The 17094-nt window shown below is 39.6% G+C and overlaps 1 protein-coding gene across 8 annotated transcripts in view; it reads right to left on the bottom strand.

Annotated features, from left to right (window-relative positions):
- FOCAD (focadhesin) overlaps positions 1 to 17094 on the bottom strand; it is a 317812-nt gene that overhangs the window by 154294 nt on the left and 146424 nt on the right. For all 8 annotated transcript variants that reach the window (XM_086685396.1, XM_086685393.1, XM_086685394.1 and 5 more), the window contains 4 exons: positions 13513 to 13617; positions 12548 to 12649; positions 11895 to 12025; positions 9828 to 9954 (listed from right to left, as the gene is read on the bottom strand). In XM_086685396.1, the coding sequence (XP_086541522.1) occupies positions 9828 to 9954; positions 11895 to 12025; positions 12548 to 12649; positions 13513 to 13617 (465 nt within the window). The remainder of the gene's footprint in view (positions 1 to 9827; positions 9955 to 11894; positions 12026 to 12547; positions 12650 to 13512; positions 13618 to 17094) is intronic.

The following is a 17094-nucleotide window of genomic DNA, read 5'->3' as shown; positions in this document are numbered from 1 at the left end:
GTGTCTACAGTCAATTCATTAAGCATCCCAACTCTTGATTTCAGCTCAGGTCATGATGTCATAGTTCATGAGATCAAACCCCATGTCAGGCTCTGTGCTGACAGCATGGAGCCTGCTGGGGACTCTCTCTTTCTCTTTCTTTCTATGTCTCTATCTGCCCCTCCCCTGCTCATGTTCTCTCTCTCTCTCTCTCTCTCTCTCTCTCTCTCTCTCTCAAAATAAGTAAACATTTTTTAACATTGCAAAACAAATACTATATTGATACATGCCACAGCATAGATGAACCTTGAAAGCATTATGCTAATGAAAAGCCAGTGACAAAAGGCCACCTATTATATGGCACCTTTTATATGAAATGTCAAGAAAAGGGAAATTTATAGAGACAGAGATATGGAGATATGTGTACTTAACACAGTGTTCTCTCCTCCTAGACTGTGACTTCCTAGGCCCAAAATGGCTCATAAATCTTTATACCCAGAGAGCCTTGAACATCCTGGCTTAAATTGTCAATATTTTTATTTTAAGGTTAAAGCTTTTTGTTTTCTGTCTAAGGAATCCTTGCCTAAAGTTTTCTGTGGTGGCCACAGGGTTTGAGGGGGAAGCCACACCATGACCTCCTCCCTTTCTCTCCTCCCCACCTCTACTCATCAGAGGATGAATAAATGACAATGTGACAGAACACTTCTGAAAGGCTTCCAACCCTTTCTCCTTGAACTTCTTCTGGAAAAGGCAGCAAACTGCATGAGATTAGGAGACGAATGGACCCCTTTTATACCTACAACCCATAAATCTATAAAGTAAAACAAGAACTGTTTTGTTTTATATATATATGGGCCACCTGGGTGGCTCAGGTGGTTAAGCGTCCCACTTCAGCTCAGGTCATGATCTCACTGTTGGTGAGTTCACGCCCCACGTCTGGCTCTATGCTGACAGCTCAGAGCCTGCTTTGGTTTCTCTGTCTCCCTCTCCCTCTGCTTTGTGCTCTCTCTCTCTCTCTCTCTCAAAAATAAATGTTTAAAAATATATACATGAAAGCCAAAAAATGCTGAAGTTTGGATTTAATATGATCTCAACAAGATGAATTTCAAAAGCACTCATAACAATACACAAATGATATAAAACTAAAACTAAAATATACTTAACTTTTCATAACTTCTACTTAAACATCTATATTGAGTTAAATCACCACTCTGCCTCCTTTATTAATAATTCTCCAAAGCCCTAAAGCTAAATGTACATAGGCAAACTCACTACGGGGAAACAATGTAGATTTTTCATCTCCTTAATGACAACTTGTCATTTTAGGACATAAGGGATTATGGGCTCCTGGTAGCAAGCAGAATGTTCATGACAAAAGAAATGCTACGCTGAAGTTAATGAGGTAGTGACACAACTGAACTGTTCTCCCTGGTAACAAATAATACTGACAGAAACTTGGGTACAAATTGCAACACTCTTCCTCTTTCTCATGCCCAGGTAAACATGGAAAGTTACTACAACAGTAAGTGAACTATTTAATAAGATCATAAAAATATCCTTAAAATTCTAAAATATTTATTCTAAGAACATAATCCAAAAGAAAGTTAAAACTTTACCTCTGTCATGACTTCCTAGACTATTAACTACAAAGTGGGGAAAGTGGGAAGCAACTAAAAACCCAATCAAAAATGAATTATTTGATTACTGATGATACTTTTGCTCAATGGGATTAAGTCATTACAATATGTAGCAACATCGAAAATATTCCTGGCCATGGGGTGCCTGGGTGGCTCAGCCGGTTAAGTGTCTGACTCTTGATTTTGGCTCAGGTCATGATCTCATGGTTGTGACACTGAGCCCCACATAGAGTTCTGTGCTAGGCATGGACCCTGCTTAAGATTCTCTCTCCCTCAAAAACAAAACACAAAACAAAAAACAAAGATTCTCTCTCCCTCTCCCTGGCCCTCCCACCTCATGAGCACTTGTGCTCTCTCTCTAAAAAAAAAAAAAAAAAAAAAAAAAAACAAAAAAACAAAAACCCAGTAAAATATAGAGAAGGTAGAAAAAATATATTTGTAAAGAAAATACAATGGAAAGGAATACGAACAAAATGAAAACGCTTTTGTGACAAGTTTTTCATTTTTTCATTATTCAAAGTAAATGTGATGCTCTAAAAACCAAATGTCTACAGAGTGATATAAAAACACTGCAGCGCATCTTTCAAGCTTATCATCTAATTTTTAATCAGTAAAAACACTACAAACAATTTATCTCAAAATATCTTTTTCATTTGGATCTTTATGCAAAGCCTAAGTTATGTAAAAATCTCGTGCAGTAAACCAATCACAAAGGAAACGGAGAAGACGTGTGGGAAATGAGTACAAATATCACACTCATAAAAAGATTTCTTGAATAATATCACACCATAACAAGGTCAACTGAACACAAACATGACTAATAAAAACACATACTGGTAGTTTGTGAATTATCCCTCAACAAAGCTAGGGTTTTTTTTAAAGGTGATTAAGATGTAGACTTTGAGGGGCGCCTGGGTGGTGCAGTCGGTTAAGCGTCCGACTTCAGCCAGGTCACGATCTCGCGGTCCGTGGGTTCGAGCCCCGCGTCGGGCTCTGGGCTGATGGCTCAGAGCCTGGAGCCTGTTTCCGATTCTGTGTCTCCCTCTCTCCCTGCCCCTCCCCCGTTCATGCTGTGTCTCTCTCTGTCCCAAAAATAAATAAACGTTGAAAAAAAGATTAAAAAAAAAAAAAAGATGTAGACTTTGAATTCAGACAGATCTGGGGGCGCCTGGGTGGCTCAGTCGGTTAAATACCAGACTTCAGCTCAGGTCATGACCTCACAGTTTGTGGGTTTGAGCCCCGCATCGGGCTCTGCTGATGGCTCAGAGCCTGGAGCCTGCTTCGGATTCTGCGTCTCCCTCTCTCTCTCTGCCCCTCCCCCACTTGTGCTCTGTCTCTCTCAAAAATAAATAAACATTCAAAAAATTTTAAATTAAAACAAATGAATTCAGACAGATCTGGGTTTGAATCTTGGCTCTATCAAGCGTTAACTTAATGACCTCTGGCAATTAATTTAACCACTGTCAGCCTCCCAGAAGAAAACAGTACCTTGCACTCAGAAGGCTTTTTTTTTTTTTTTTTGAGTAAGATTAAATGAGCTAATAAATAGAATGATTGTAGTATATAACGGTTACTATACAGAAAACACTCAGTAAATCAGTCTATGTTTACTAATACTATTATTAAAACATCTCTGATAGTTGTACATAAACCAAAATGAAAACATTCTGCTAATTTCATTAAAAACAAAGAAAACGTAATATGTAGACAGAGTAGTAAAATGGAACATATGGGTCTTCCTCTAATGTTTCATATGGTTTGATAAGCTCCCTTTGTAGCAAAAGGTCCATAAAAAAGCTCGTGATTTCCCAGTCTCCTTTACTTTGAAGTACAAGAACCTTTACTAATCATTCCTATAGGAACAAAATGCAACTTGGCTGACGAGGCAAGTTAAATGCTATAAAGAAGAAAATAGGGGCGCCTGGGTGGCGCAGTCGGTTAAGCGTCCGACTTCAGCTCAGGTCACGATCTCGCGGTCCGTGAGTTCGAGCCCCGCGTTGGGCTCTGGGCTGATGGCTCGGAGCCTGGAGCCTGTTTCCGATTCTGTGTCTCCCTGTCTCTCTGCCCCTCCCCCGTTCATGCTCTGTCTCTCTCTGTCCCAAAAATAAATAAACGTTGAAAAAAAAAAAAATTTAAAAAAAAAAAAAAAGAAGAAAATAGTCAAAGGATCAGAATAGACGTTTCTCCAACAAGACATATAAGTGGCCAAGAAACATAAGAAAAGCTTAGTATCATCCGACAAATGCAAATCAAAGCCTTAAACGAGATCCCACTCCGCATGCACTAGGATGGCTACAGTTAGAAAAAAGGAAAAAGGGGTGGTGCCTGGGTGGCTCAGTCACTTGTCACTTGAGCATCTGACTTCAGCTCAGGTCATGATCTCACAGTTCAGGAGCTCAAGCTCCACATCAGGCTCTCTGCTGTCAGAGTGAAGCCAGCTTCAGATCCCCTGTCCCCCCTCTCTCTGCCCCTCTCCCACTTGCATGCATGCACGTAAGCGTGCTCTCTCTCAAAAACAAACATTAAAACAACGAAAGAAAGAAAAAAAGGGGGGGGAAAGGCAGCTAAGAAGAAGCGTTGCCGAGGAAGCAGCGAAATTAGAACCTTCATACACTGCTGGTGGGAACGCAACATGGCACAGCCATTTTGGAAAACAGTCTGGCAGTTTCTTAAACAGTTAAACATAGAGTGAGCATGGGACCCAGCACTTCCATTCTTGGGTGTGTACCTCGCCAACAGGAACACATAGGTCTATGCCAAAATCTGTACACGAATGTTCACGGCAGCGTTATTCATAGACCAAAAAAAAAAAAAGAAAAAAAAGGAAACCGTTCATTGACTGATAAATGGGTAAAATGTAGAGCAGCCATACAGAATATTACCCAGCCACAGAAATAAATGATGTACTGATACATGTTATAACATTGACGATGCTTGGGATTCTCCCTCTCTGCCTCTCTCTCTCCCTCTCCCTCTCTCCCCTTGCAGGCACTCTGACTCGCTCTCAAAATAAGTAACAATACACTTTAAAAAAGAAAAAGGAAATTAAGGCAAATGGGGATGGAATGGGGCAAAAAGTGATGAGATGAGAAACCTGAATGGAAAAAAATATGAAAAAGATAATGCAAAAATATTAATTTTTCTTTTAAAATGGCAAACCCTCAGCTTGAAGGCAGAGGAAGGTTCTTCTTTCAAGCTCATATTTTTCAAAGGAAGGAAGTCTCTAACAAGAGTGTCAGACTCAGAGCGAGTCTTAGATCTACTTTCCTTCTCTTTCATTTATGAGCCATGTGAACCTTGTAAAGTTACTCGAATTACCAGAGCCACTGTTTCTTCAAAATAAAATGAATTCCCCGGGGCACCTGGGCGGCTCAAGTTGGTAGAGCATCGGCTCTTGATTTCAGCTCAGGTCATGATCCCAGGGTCCTGGAATTGAGCCCCCTATCTGGCTCTAGCACTGAGCTTGAAGCCTGCTTGAGATTCTCTCTGTCTCTTTCTCTCTCTGCCCCGCTCCCCTGCTCGCTCACTGTTTAAAAAAAAAAAAAAAAAGAATGAATCCCCACATCACAAAATGTCCAAATTCACATTAGGTACCCAAGAAATGGTAGCTGTAACTTTCACATAGTTCCGTGTACAAAAACAAACAGCAAACAAAAACCATGTGTGAAGTCCTAAATCAATAACCAATAATGTTAAGAAAAGAGTCCGTTTCTTCTCCAGTTCCCGAGTGGAAACTACAGTCTTGTCTTTGTAATTAACCAAGATTCCTAGAATTTCCCCTTTCTAATTGTTTAGTAAAGCAGCACAGAAGAACCCCATATTGGAACCGCAATCTTCACCTTGACAGAGCTGACATTTACATGGAATCCGTCCTTTCAATCTCTCACTGGAGACCATGATAAATGATTAAGCAGCAGTCGTTGCAGGCTTAATCTCACCCTCCAGGACAAATGAATTTCATGACTGTGACTCCAAACCTGAGGGGTTCCCTGTCAACCTTCAGAAAAAGAGCTCTGCTTCCTATACAAAGGCAAGGATGGGAAAGCCCAACGAAATCCAATTTGGGATGGTTTTCCAAATGAGGTACTTTCCAAAAGATAGGGTTGTTCAGTGTTACTCTCTTTTCCCCACTGGTTTCTAAAATTTCACTGTTTTTAGGCTTTCTACATTCCTAATTATATTTGACAGTCAAGGATCTGAAAAGCAGTGGATAGACAAATTACTACCAAATGCTACTGGGAAATAGATTTAGAACGATGCTGAATATTTTCATTCTTGAAACGCTTGGCAACCATCAATGTTTCACACATGATATCAATTAGAAGACAGAATAAATGGCCTCACAGAACGCATGCTGGCTTCTGTGGATAGCATGCTGGCAGGAAAAAAAAAAAAAAGGAGAAAAAGGCTAGGCCAAACTTAGTGGATGTGGCCTGGTGAGAGCCACCTAACTGAGTATATTTTTGCAACTTTAACACACATCGCAGGACATAACAGCAGCAGCTTCACAAATAATGAACACATACCAAAAAAGCTTGGAAAGGCTTAAACAAAACCCAAAGATATATTAATTATCATCAAGGCTCGTCAAGGGGAAACAGATTATTTCTACTTATTTAAATGAACATAGAGCTATTCATTACCAAACATTTTTTTTTTAAGAGCATATTTCTGTTGCCAAAATTAACTGTGATGCAGTCAGTTTGAACAAATTCCACAACTTGGGACACTTGTACTATCCATGAGGAAAAGATGGTAAATAACACTATTTACCTCTAGCAAATATCAATAAAATAGTGGAGTTGTCCCCCAGACAAGAAAGATGAAAAATAAGGGATGAGATGGGCCACCTGGGTGGCTCAGTCGGTTAAGCGTCCGACTCTTGATTTTGGCTCAAGTCATGATCTCACAATTCATGAGTTCCAGCCCCATGCTGGCAGTGGGGAGCCTGCTTGGGGTTCGTTCTCTCTCTCTCTCTCTCCCTCCCTCCCTCCCTCCCCTGCTCTTTCTCAAAATAAATAAATAACCTTTAAAAAAAGAAAAAGAAGGAAATGAAAATAAGTATTCTTTTTTGTTTTGTTTTGAGTGAGAGAGAGGGAGAGCAGGGGAGGGGCAGGGAGAGAAAGGAAGAGAGAGAGAATCCTAGGCAGGTGCCACATCCCCAGCCCAGAGCCCAATTCAGGGCTTGAACTCACAAACTATGAGATCGTGACATTAATCAAGGGTCAGACACTTAACCAACTGAGCCACCCAGGTGCCCCAGAAAATATTCTTTGTAATAAATGAAGTTAACGGATTGGGGCTGTTGTTTTATGATTTATTCTCACAGAAAGGATTAAAAGAGGTTAGCGTGCCTTTGTTAGAAAGACACGTAGGATTTCTTCTTTCATTTGCAACATGGCAGTTGAAGTGTTTTAAAAGCAAGTTTTTGATAAAAATAACATGTGGGATTTGGATTTCATAACATGAAAAGAAACAGAAGGGGAAGGGGTGAGACACAATGGAAAAGTGATGTGCCTTTAACCAAGCAGAGGAAAAAGTATTAAGGTATCAAAGTAAGACACAAGCCTCCTTAATTAAACTACCTAGACATGATGTCTCCATTCCTCCACAAGACGGTGGAATGTGAGAAGCAAAGAAGCTGCTGTAGGCTGAACATTCGTATCCCCTCCAAAATTCATATATTGAAATCGTAATTCTCAAGGCGATAGTTTTAGGAGCTAGGATCTTCAGGGGATGACTAGGTCATGAGGGTAGAGCCTTCATGACTGGGATTGATGCCCATATAAAGAGACTCTGGAGAGCTATCCTTCCCTTTCAGCATGTGAGGTTATGGCAAGAAGAAAGCTATCCATCAAGATAGTGGTCCACGAACCAAGAAGCAGGCTCTTACCAGACAGTGAATCTGGATCTCAAACTTACCAGCCTCCAGACCATGAGAAATAAATGTGTGTTAATAAGCTACCCAGTTTAAGTTATTTGTGTTACGACAACCTGAATGGATTTACACAGCATATGGTACTACGGGTAGAAGTTTGGATCGGGGGAATAGATTTCAACCATCTCAAATTATCTCCTGTAAGTATAGAAAGAGGCAACAAGAGCTTCAGCACTGAAAGGACAGGATCCCATTTGCAGGAAGAAGTCAAGTCACTATCATACATGAGCTGTAGAGAAAAGATTAAACAAGAAACAAATGACTCTGAACCTCCTTGATGGCATGGACTATATCAAACTGTGTACCAACCTTTCAGGAGCAAGCTCAACATTTAAAGAGCACCCGTATGGGTAGACATTATACCAGGTATGTTTTGTGTGGTGTGTGTGTGTGTGTGTGTGTGTGTTGAGTAATCTTTTATCTTCATTTGAAGAAACAGAGGCTTAGAGGTTAAGTAAACTAACCAAAGGACACGTAACTAGTAACTGGTATATATACCAGGTACAGTCCCATGACTGCCCCAAAACGAAAATGCTTCCTACCACATCAGGCAACATTTTTCCTATCTCCAGTACTTCCTCAAGTTAATGATATCTTAGAGAAACGGAATGAGAAAACTAACGCCACACACTGAGCATTTCTTATGAGTTAATAAGCATCTATAGACAACAGAGCTGTTGAATGGGTGGAGAACACAATGGAATTACAGCCCCAGTCAGACAAAATTACCATTCGTTAGAGGGAAAAAGTTAATTTCGGAAATGAGCTGATTTCTGTTTGGAAAAAATAATGAAAAGGAAATACTCCCAAAATGGTAACAGTGATCACCATTCAGAGGTAAACGTATACAATTCTCTCTTCTCTCAAAGCTTCTACTGAAAACACATTTCAAAATAACGTTTAGAATTATTTATTATGAAAGTAATATAATTATTAAAGTGACACTTTGCAATTCCGGATGACTAACTGACACAGTAAAGAACAAAAGTCCTTGGTCATGTATAGTAGTCCCCTGCTGTAATATGAAACCCTTAACAACTCTGTCAACTACTGGGCATGTGGTCTAAAAGCATTGCCCTTAGCACGCATTGGTTTCTAAACAGTGACAGTGCTCGCTCTCTGCTAAAATAAGTGTTTATCCAAGAGAAAATTACTTTTAGGAGCGCCTGGGTGGCTCTGTTGGTTAACCGTCCGACTTCGGCTCAGGTCGTGATCTCATGGTTTGTGAGTTCGAGCCCCTGTCGGGCTCTGTGCTGACAGCTCAGAGCCTAGAGCCTGATTTAGATTCTGTCTCCTCTTCCCTCTGTCCCTGCTCACTTTGCTCTCTCCCAAAAACAAATAAACGTAAAAACATTAAAAAAAGGAAAAAAGAAAGAAAATGAGTTTATTCTCATACCAAAATCCTGAGTGAACAACCTCCCTCCAAGGACTATTTTCCTCATTTATAAAATGATGTTATAACCCCTCTATTGCAGAATTAATGAGGAACATAAATGGAAAGTACTTTGCACAAGAACCTGGGTGTATAAACACTCAATACAGTCACGCCTATATTATTGAATCATTATATTCATTATCATATCAACCATAATTGCCATAAGCTAAGAGAATTCCACCTAGTCTCAGTCACTAAAAGACTACAATTGTGTAAGTATGTTCACTGTGCGAAAACTTTGGTTCGGTTGATAAATGATCACTGACATAATTACCGCATTTCTCCAAAACGGTTAAGGATTCTCTCTGCTGTTTTGTGATTGGGGGAGTGGTATAAAGTTCAGGAAACGATTTGGAGGCTCAAGTCTAACATCAATCCATCCTACCCAAACTGATCACCAGGAAAGAAACAATCCTTGGCCAGTCTTCGGGCCAACCATCGTTTTTGCTGGCTATAACACTCCCGCTGGCTTATGCCAATCCCTTCTCCTCTGCTTCTTAAGCCTCTCTGATCACCAAACTAAGAAGCAAATAGACTCAAGAGCTCCAAGAGCCTAACTTTCCCTTCTATGTTACCAACGACGACAAGTAAGAACAGGGAACGGCATACAGTGGTTTTCTTTAGCCTCTGGAGCACGTCCACAGAACCCGACATTTCAAGACTCCCCTCCAGAAAGGATTTCTAACGTAGAAGGTCTTGCTTCCCTTCCCCAACAAGAATCCCTGGGAGTGACTATTCCAGCGCTTAGTTACTCGACTCTGAACTTGCAGCCTGGTAACTCGTATGCCTCGTAAAACATTTTCTGCAAAACTATCCAAAACAGTGTTGAAAAGCCTACCTCAGCTTGGCAGAGGGCATGAAGACCTTGTAGCACCAAGGCTGCTGGAGTGGCTTGGTCAGGTTTGGTGCACTCATTCAACACCTGGGAAATGGCTGCCAACATGTCTGCTCCATGCTGATAGGGCCTGTGAGAAACGATTGTTCAGAGACCATATTAAAGTCGAAGAGCGCAGGCGCACTCCCAGGACATCTGCCTGAACAGAGAGCGTTCGTGCTTTTCTTTACGCTTGTGCCCACTGAACGCTGACCCTCCAATACGAATGCATGTTTTCGTCAAAGATTCGCATCGTCGTCGTTACTGCTGTAACTGGAGACTCATTTCTGATACAGAAATGTTATCCAAAAAAGAGGACCCGTGCTAACAAATGTTACTCTTCCCTAAGCCGTACATCCTATTGTCTGAATTGACACAAACTCAAGTCTCCGATAATGGTGGAAAGAACTGACTGACCTCATTGAGATTATCAGTAAAAGATAGAGCTATTTCCTGCCTGCCCCTTGCTCTGGTTATCAGCCACTGACTACAAAAGCAGGGATTGCGTATCAGAAGGTCATTTATGACAGTAGCGAAACTAAGGGGGTTACACCTATCACAATAATGATGCTGATGCTGAGGACGATGATAAAAATAATGATGTGAATTGTAACTGACCAAACACCTATCTCGTGCCAGGCACTCTGCTGGATTCACGCACTCAGGCTCCTCCTCTCCTCTCCTCTATTCCACATGTCATGTGCTGTCCCCAAAAGGATTTTAACTCCCCAGAGAAATGCTCAGGCCCATCCTTGGCTTTCCCGGTCACCCCTGAATGACGTAATAGTTTTCTCTAACGAAATACCAACTGATAAAACTGCCCGGCTGGATTCTACGGTTCCATTGTCTGGCAAACGGAAATGATTTTCCAAAACTGGAAAGATCTGACAGATCTTGAGGTGGCAACTGAAAGGAACACTGAATATATTCAATAGACTCTGACCTGGGCTGATATTTAACTTTTACTGAACCTCAACTTTAAGTGTGTAAAATTAAAATGTTGGCTAATGGGGTGCCTGGGTGGCTCACTCGGTTAAGCATTCAACTCTTGATTTCGGCTCAGGTCATGATGTCACGGTTCATGAGTTCAAGTCCCACGTCAGGCTCCATACTGATGTTATAGAATCTGCTTGGGATTCTCTCTCTCTCTCTCTCTCTCTCTCTCTCTCTCTCTCTCTCTCTGCCCCTCCTAGCTTGCATTCTCTCTCTCAAAAAAAATAAAAATAAAATAAAAATGGTGGCTAATAATTCCTTCATCTCTAAAATTTTTTCCATGCCGGTACCTCAAGAGAATCCAAACTCTCAGGTTTTGGGTTATATGTGTGTGACTTGTAGAGTGAGGTTATGTTTGGGTGGCCAAGAGACTGAAGCTTAGAAAAGAAGCAGAATTGCTGAGGTTTAGATCCATGCTGATCCGAGATTTATTTGAAACCGGAATCATCCACGTTACCGCTTCAGGATTAATCCATAATCGACAAGAGCAGAGTCACTTTCCTAAGACCCTCACATCTTCCTATACTCTAGAGCATACATGGGGATTCAATAATAGGCCTCCCTTGTAATAATTTCTAGTAATTAATTCTATGAGATGAGTCACAAATAAGGCCTTCCCTATTAAAACTCTTTATAACAATCGGGCATAACATGGGGAAAATATAAGAACGAACAGTTTGACTTTACTCCACTGTTTAGGTTTTAGAAATTTGTTGTATACAAAAAAAAAAAAAAGAAAAAGAAAAAAAAAAAAGAAAACATAACATCACATTTTTATTATAATATTATTATCCAGAAAAGGATCTGAATTTCCTATAAATCAAGATACGAGGCTAGTACTGAGATAGACATGCTTGTTTCTTGAAGTCATTATCCAATATTATTAAGTTTTATAATTAGAAAACTTGACCTGAAAATTAACTTATTCTTACTCAAATACCCTCTGCCTATCTTTCCTGGCTTCTCACTTGCAATAAAAGAATTAGGTGCAAAATAATACACCATGATATACATTCCCAAGAGTTAAGCACAGCTTACCTTTGCTTACATATGTCTCTTATCGATGCTGCTTTAGCGATGAGTTTCTCCCACTGGACTTCCTTGCCCACAGACAGAGAAGGCACGTCAGACATGGCCATGAAACGCTGCAGTTCAGGATATACACGATCCTAAGAAGGCAATTTCACAAAAAAGGTAATTTTCCAACTTGAGTTGAATAATCACTTTACACAGCATTTTTACCTCCAAATCTCACATTTGCATCGCTAATTACAATGCATTTCTTCTAATCAGCAGAGAACAATGCTTTTGTGATTGCTGGGGATTTTCTTAGAGACCCATGCACGCCTCATTTCATAAGACAAGAAAAAGGTGGCTGAATCTCACCCTAATTACAAAGGCTCTAATCGTTTATAATCATACTTCTATTACTTTTTCCACACAGATGGAAAAATCAATTTCAGAATTCAAGGAAAAAAGTTTATTTTCTATTTTCAATTTCTCTTTGAGAGCCAATCACAACTGACTGCCTTACAGATCAAAAGCATCCCGCTGAACCAAACTTTCTCAATGCAATCACGGACATGCCTCCTTAACACGACTGTATCAAAGCTTTGTCACGCGTACTGAAAAACTCATTTGCTTCGGCGAAAGGAACATGTTTGATATGCAAGTGTTTTATCAGAGCTCACCTGCTTTTCCCACAAAGATGTCAACAAGCGCACAGTGACAGCTCTTAGGTGTGGAGTAGTTCCAAGAAGTTGGATCACTCGTAGAATTTGTCCTATGCACACCTAGAAAATATTGAAGAAATTATGGTTTCACAAATGTAAATGCAGATAATCCTGAGGTTACCACAATAACGTGAAAACCCCTTGTTATAAAATAAGGACTGAAATGGAAGCTAACTATAATATTACCCATCTTTCTGAGACGTGGGTCATAGTTTTAGGGAGGAGCTAGCTAGCAATCCTTGGGCATAAAAACCTAATCTCAGACAACAGCCAATGGGAAAACTTGGCTATGAAATGATTTCAAAGAATTCATTCTTTAATTTTTTTTTTTTTAACGTTTACTCATCTTTGAGAGACAGAGAAAGACAGAGCATGAGCGGGGAAGGGGCAGAGAGAGGGAGACACAGAATCCGAAGCAGGCTCCAGGCTCCGAGCCGTCAGCACAGAGCCCGACGTGGAGCTCGAACTCACCAACTGCAAGATCATGGCCTGAGCCGAAGTCGGGCGCTCCACTTACTGAGCCACCCAGGTGCCCCCAAAGAATTCATTCTTAAATACTATAATAAATACTTTGGGCCCAACAAGGAAAATAGTGGTCATGGCAAAATTAAGAGCTCAAAATTTCACGATACCAAACAAACTTCAATGTAGTATTCATGCCTCACTTTCTCTTTTTAAATTTATTATTTACTTTTGAGAAAGACAGAGAGAATGCCAGCAGGGGAGGGGCAGAGAGAGAGAGGGAGAATCCCAAGCAGGCTCCACGCTGTTAGCACAGAGCCCGACGTGGGGCTTGAAGTCACAAAACTGAGATCACGACCTGAACCAAAATCAAGAGTTGGATGCTTAACCGACTGAGCCACCCAGACGCCCCTCATGCCTCACTCTCTTTTTGCCCCCGAGTAAATTGGTTAAATACAAACCTTGTGAACACCAAGTGTAGGCAAAGTATACAAGATATCATTATATAATACAGGTTCCAGTGGTCTTCCCAATTTGAACATCAAAACTGGAATCAGATTTGGTACCTAAAATGAATTTAAAGAACATATTTGTTATGCCTTCTAAAATAAATCAATCTCCAAAGCAATCATTATTGAGGTTTTCTTCAAAAGAATAAGGGGAATATATATAAATTTCAAGACTTAACATTAGCTAGCCATTTTTCGTTAATGCAATTTCACAGTACCACTAATACTCTATTTCTTTTGTAATTAGCCACCAAATACCAATCAAAAATGTTTTTCTTTTTTCTTTTTTTTTTTTTTTTTTTAATTTTTTTTTTTTTTAACGTTTATTTATTTTTGGGACAGAGAGAGATAGAGCATGAACGGGGCAGGGGCAGAGAGAGAGGGAGACACAGAATCGGAAACAGGCTCCAGGCTCTGAGCCATCAGCCCAGAGCCTGACGCGGGGCTCGAACTCCCGGACCGCGAGATCGTGACCTGGCTGAAGTCGGACGCTTAACCGACTGCGCCACCCAGGCGCCCCAAAAAATGTTTTTCTTAAACAACTATGACAATACCTCTCAGCAATACAAAAGTAGTTAAAATATATCCTGCCCCAAAGAAGTTTACAGTTCTAATGAGAAGCTGACACTTAGGATATGTACACGAAAAATAACTGTAGAGTGAAATATGTTATTCCAATATGAAATAAGTAAAATTAGTTGTACGGTAAGGGAGGGTTAATGGCAAAAACTTCCCTACAGGTCTCCATTTCAATCCCTACGATAAAATAAGAAGAACAATTCATTTGTGGATGAAAAGACGTGATATTGTTAAGATGGTGATATTTTCCAAATAGGTCTGCAGATGCCACATAATCCCCATCAAAATCCTAGCTGACTTCTTTGCCAAAATTGAAAAGTGGATCCTAAAATTCATGGGGAAAAGCAAGGGATCCCAAATAGCCAAACAATCTTGAAAAAGAATCAAGTTTGAGGACTCAAACTTCACAATTTCAAAGCTTACTACAAAGCCACAGTAATCCAAAGAGTGTGGCACTGTTACAACAACAAGAAATATAGATCAATGAAACAGAACTCTGAGTCCAAGAATAAATCCTTACATTCATGTCCAGTTGATTTTTGATAAATATTCCAAAAAACCTACAATGGAGAAAGAAGAGTTTCTTTGAAAAATGACACTGGATTTCAACAACTGGATAGCCACATACAAAAGAGTGAATCTGGGTCCTTTCCTTACACAACACATAAAAATTAACTCCAAGTAAATTTCAGACCTAAGTGTCAGTGCTAACACTACCAAACTCTTGAAGAAAATATAGTAGTAAATCTTTGTGACCTTGGGTTAGGCAAAGCCTTTTTAGATGGGACACCAAAAGCGAGTGCAACAAAAGAAAAAAGAATACATTTCACCAGCTTAAAAATATCTGTCCTTCAAAGGGCACCACAGAGGGGGAAAAAAATCACAGAATGGGGGAATTTTTGTTTTTTACAAATCATCCATCGAATAAGATATTTGTATCCAGAATATATAAAGAATTCTTCTAATTCTATAATAAAAGGACAAATAACCCAACTCTAAAAGAGCAAAGGATCCAAAGAAGATAAGCAAATGGCAAGAAAGAAAGACAGGGATACTCAACCATCATTAGCCATGACATAACTGCAAATCAAAAGCAGGATGATATACCCCTTAACATCCAATAGGATCTATAAAAAAAAAGACAATATCAAATGTTGGCGAGGATGTGGAGAAATGTGGACCATCATGCACTGCTGGTAGGAATATCAAATGGTGAACCCCCTTCAGAAAACAGACTGGCAGTTTATCAAATGGTTAAACAGAATTACCAGATGATCTACAATTCTACTTCTAGGATCTATCTACCCAAGAGAAATGAAAACATTTCCACACAAAAAACCTGTACAGGAATGTTCAGAGCAACATAATTCACAACAGCCAAACAGTGGAAACAACCCAAGGGTCCGTAAACTGATGAATGGATAAATAAAATGTAGCACAGGGGCATCTGGACGGCGCTGGTTGAGCATCTGACTCTTGACTTCAGCTCAGGTCATGATCCCAGGGTCCCAGGAGCGAGCCCCATGTTAGGATCCGTGCTGAGCATGAAGCCTGCTTAACATTCTCTCTCTTTCTCCCCCTCTGCCCCTCTTCCCTGCTTGTGCTCTATTAAAAAAAAAAAAAAATGTAGTATAGCCCTACAATGGGAATATTATTCAGCCATAAAAAGGAAAAGGAACCAACAGGGATGAACTTTGAAAACATCACGTCGAGTGAAAGAAGCCAATCATAAGAGACCACATAGTAAATGATTCCATTTATATGACATATCTAGAACAGGCAAATCTATAGAGACAGAAAGTAATTGCATGAGACTGGAAAGTTGTAGAGGGAAATGGGGAGTGATTGCTAAGGGGTACAAGGTTTCTTTGGGGGATGATGAAACTGTTCTCAAAGTATTTGTAATTACGTTTGCACAACTCTGTGAAATATACTAAAAATCACTGAACTGTACACTTTGCATGAATTACATAGCATATATAACACAAAGCATGTGAATTATATCTCAATAAAACTATGAGCCTATCGATGGCACACTTTAGTACCAAAACGAATTATTTTCCTTCCAGTGCATTTCAGTTTTGTTGCCCAGAATGTTACATGTCCTCTACCTGCTATAATCATAGAAAGTCTGTTTCTTCTAAGCTTAAGAAAACATCTACTTTAATTCACTTTCAAGACAGAAGAAAAATTCTCCAAACCCTACTAACCAAAAAGTAACAGTTGAACATTAATTCATTAATGACCTTGACCATGATATACCATGGCAGCATTTGGAGCTACACATTAAAAGGGCCACAGGCTCACAGCACATAGCCAGAATTGATGTTTTTAACAAGTGCTGGGACTCTGTTAAAACAGAAGTTCTATCACCCTATATTGAGCAAATGAACGGAGACAAATTTTTGAATTGGCTTCTTATTCCCCATTTTAATTAAAAACAAAAGGTTATCTTAGATTGCATTACACAAGTCTCAATTACCCCTTCTGGTAAGATTTCTACCAAGACACGTTGACAGATTCTTAGTTCTGGGAAGGCAATCAGTACATTTACTGACATTTTATAAAATAGTGTATTTAGCTGTATGGCTTCCAAACAACTGGTTTAATTATATTGTCAGAAAAGAAATAAAGTACTCTATTTATGTTAAAGAGTACAGTTTTTTTTTTTTTTTTTTTGTTTTTATGAGCCCCAGACTTAAAAAGTATGTATGGGTGTTTTTTTTGTTTTTGTTTTGTTTTGTTTTGTTTTGTTTTTGCTGAGTTCAGGAATGAAAAAAACCTACGTGGGAAACTTTTACTGTAAATAATCTTAAATTCATGCCTTCAACAGTTCCAAGGCTATTATAGCCCAAATTATATCCTCAAAAGTAAATGGGAAAAACAAAATAGGTATTATTTCATTAAGAAAACAGATGCAGATATAGACGTGTGGAAAATTTTTTTTTTTTGCAT

This window comes from Puma concolor, chromosome D4 (genome assembly GCF_028749965.1).
Source record: "Puma concolor isolate L17-30 chromosome D4, mPumCon1.1.hap2, whole genome shotgun sequence".
Classification (NCBI taxonomy): domain Eukaryota; kingdom Metazoa; phylum Chordata; class Mammalia; order Carnivora; family Felidae; genus Puma; species Puma concolor.
This window is presented reverse-complemented; position numbering and strand designations above follow the sequence as displayed.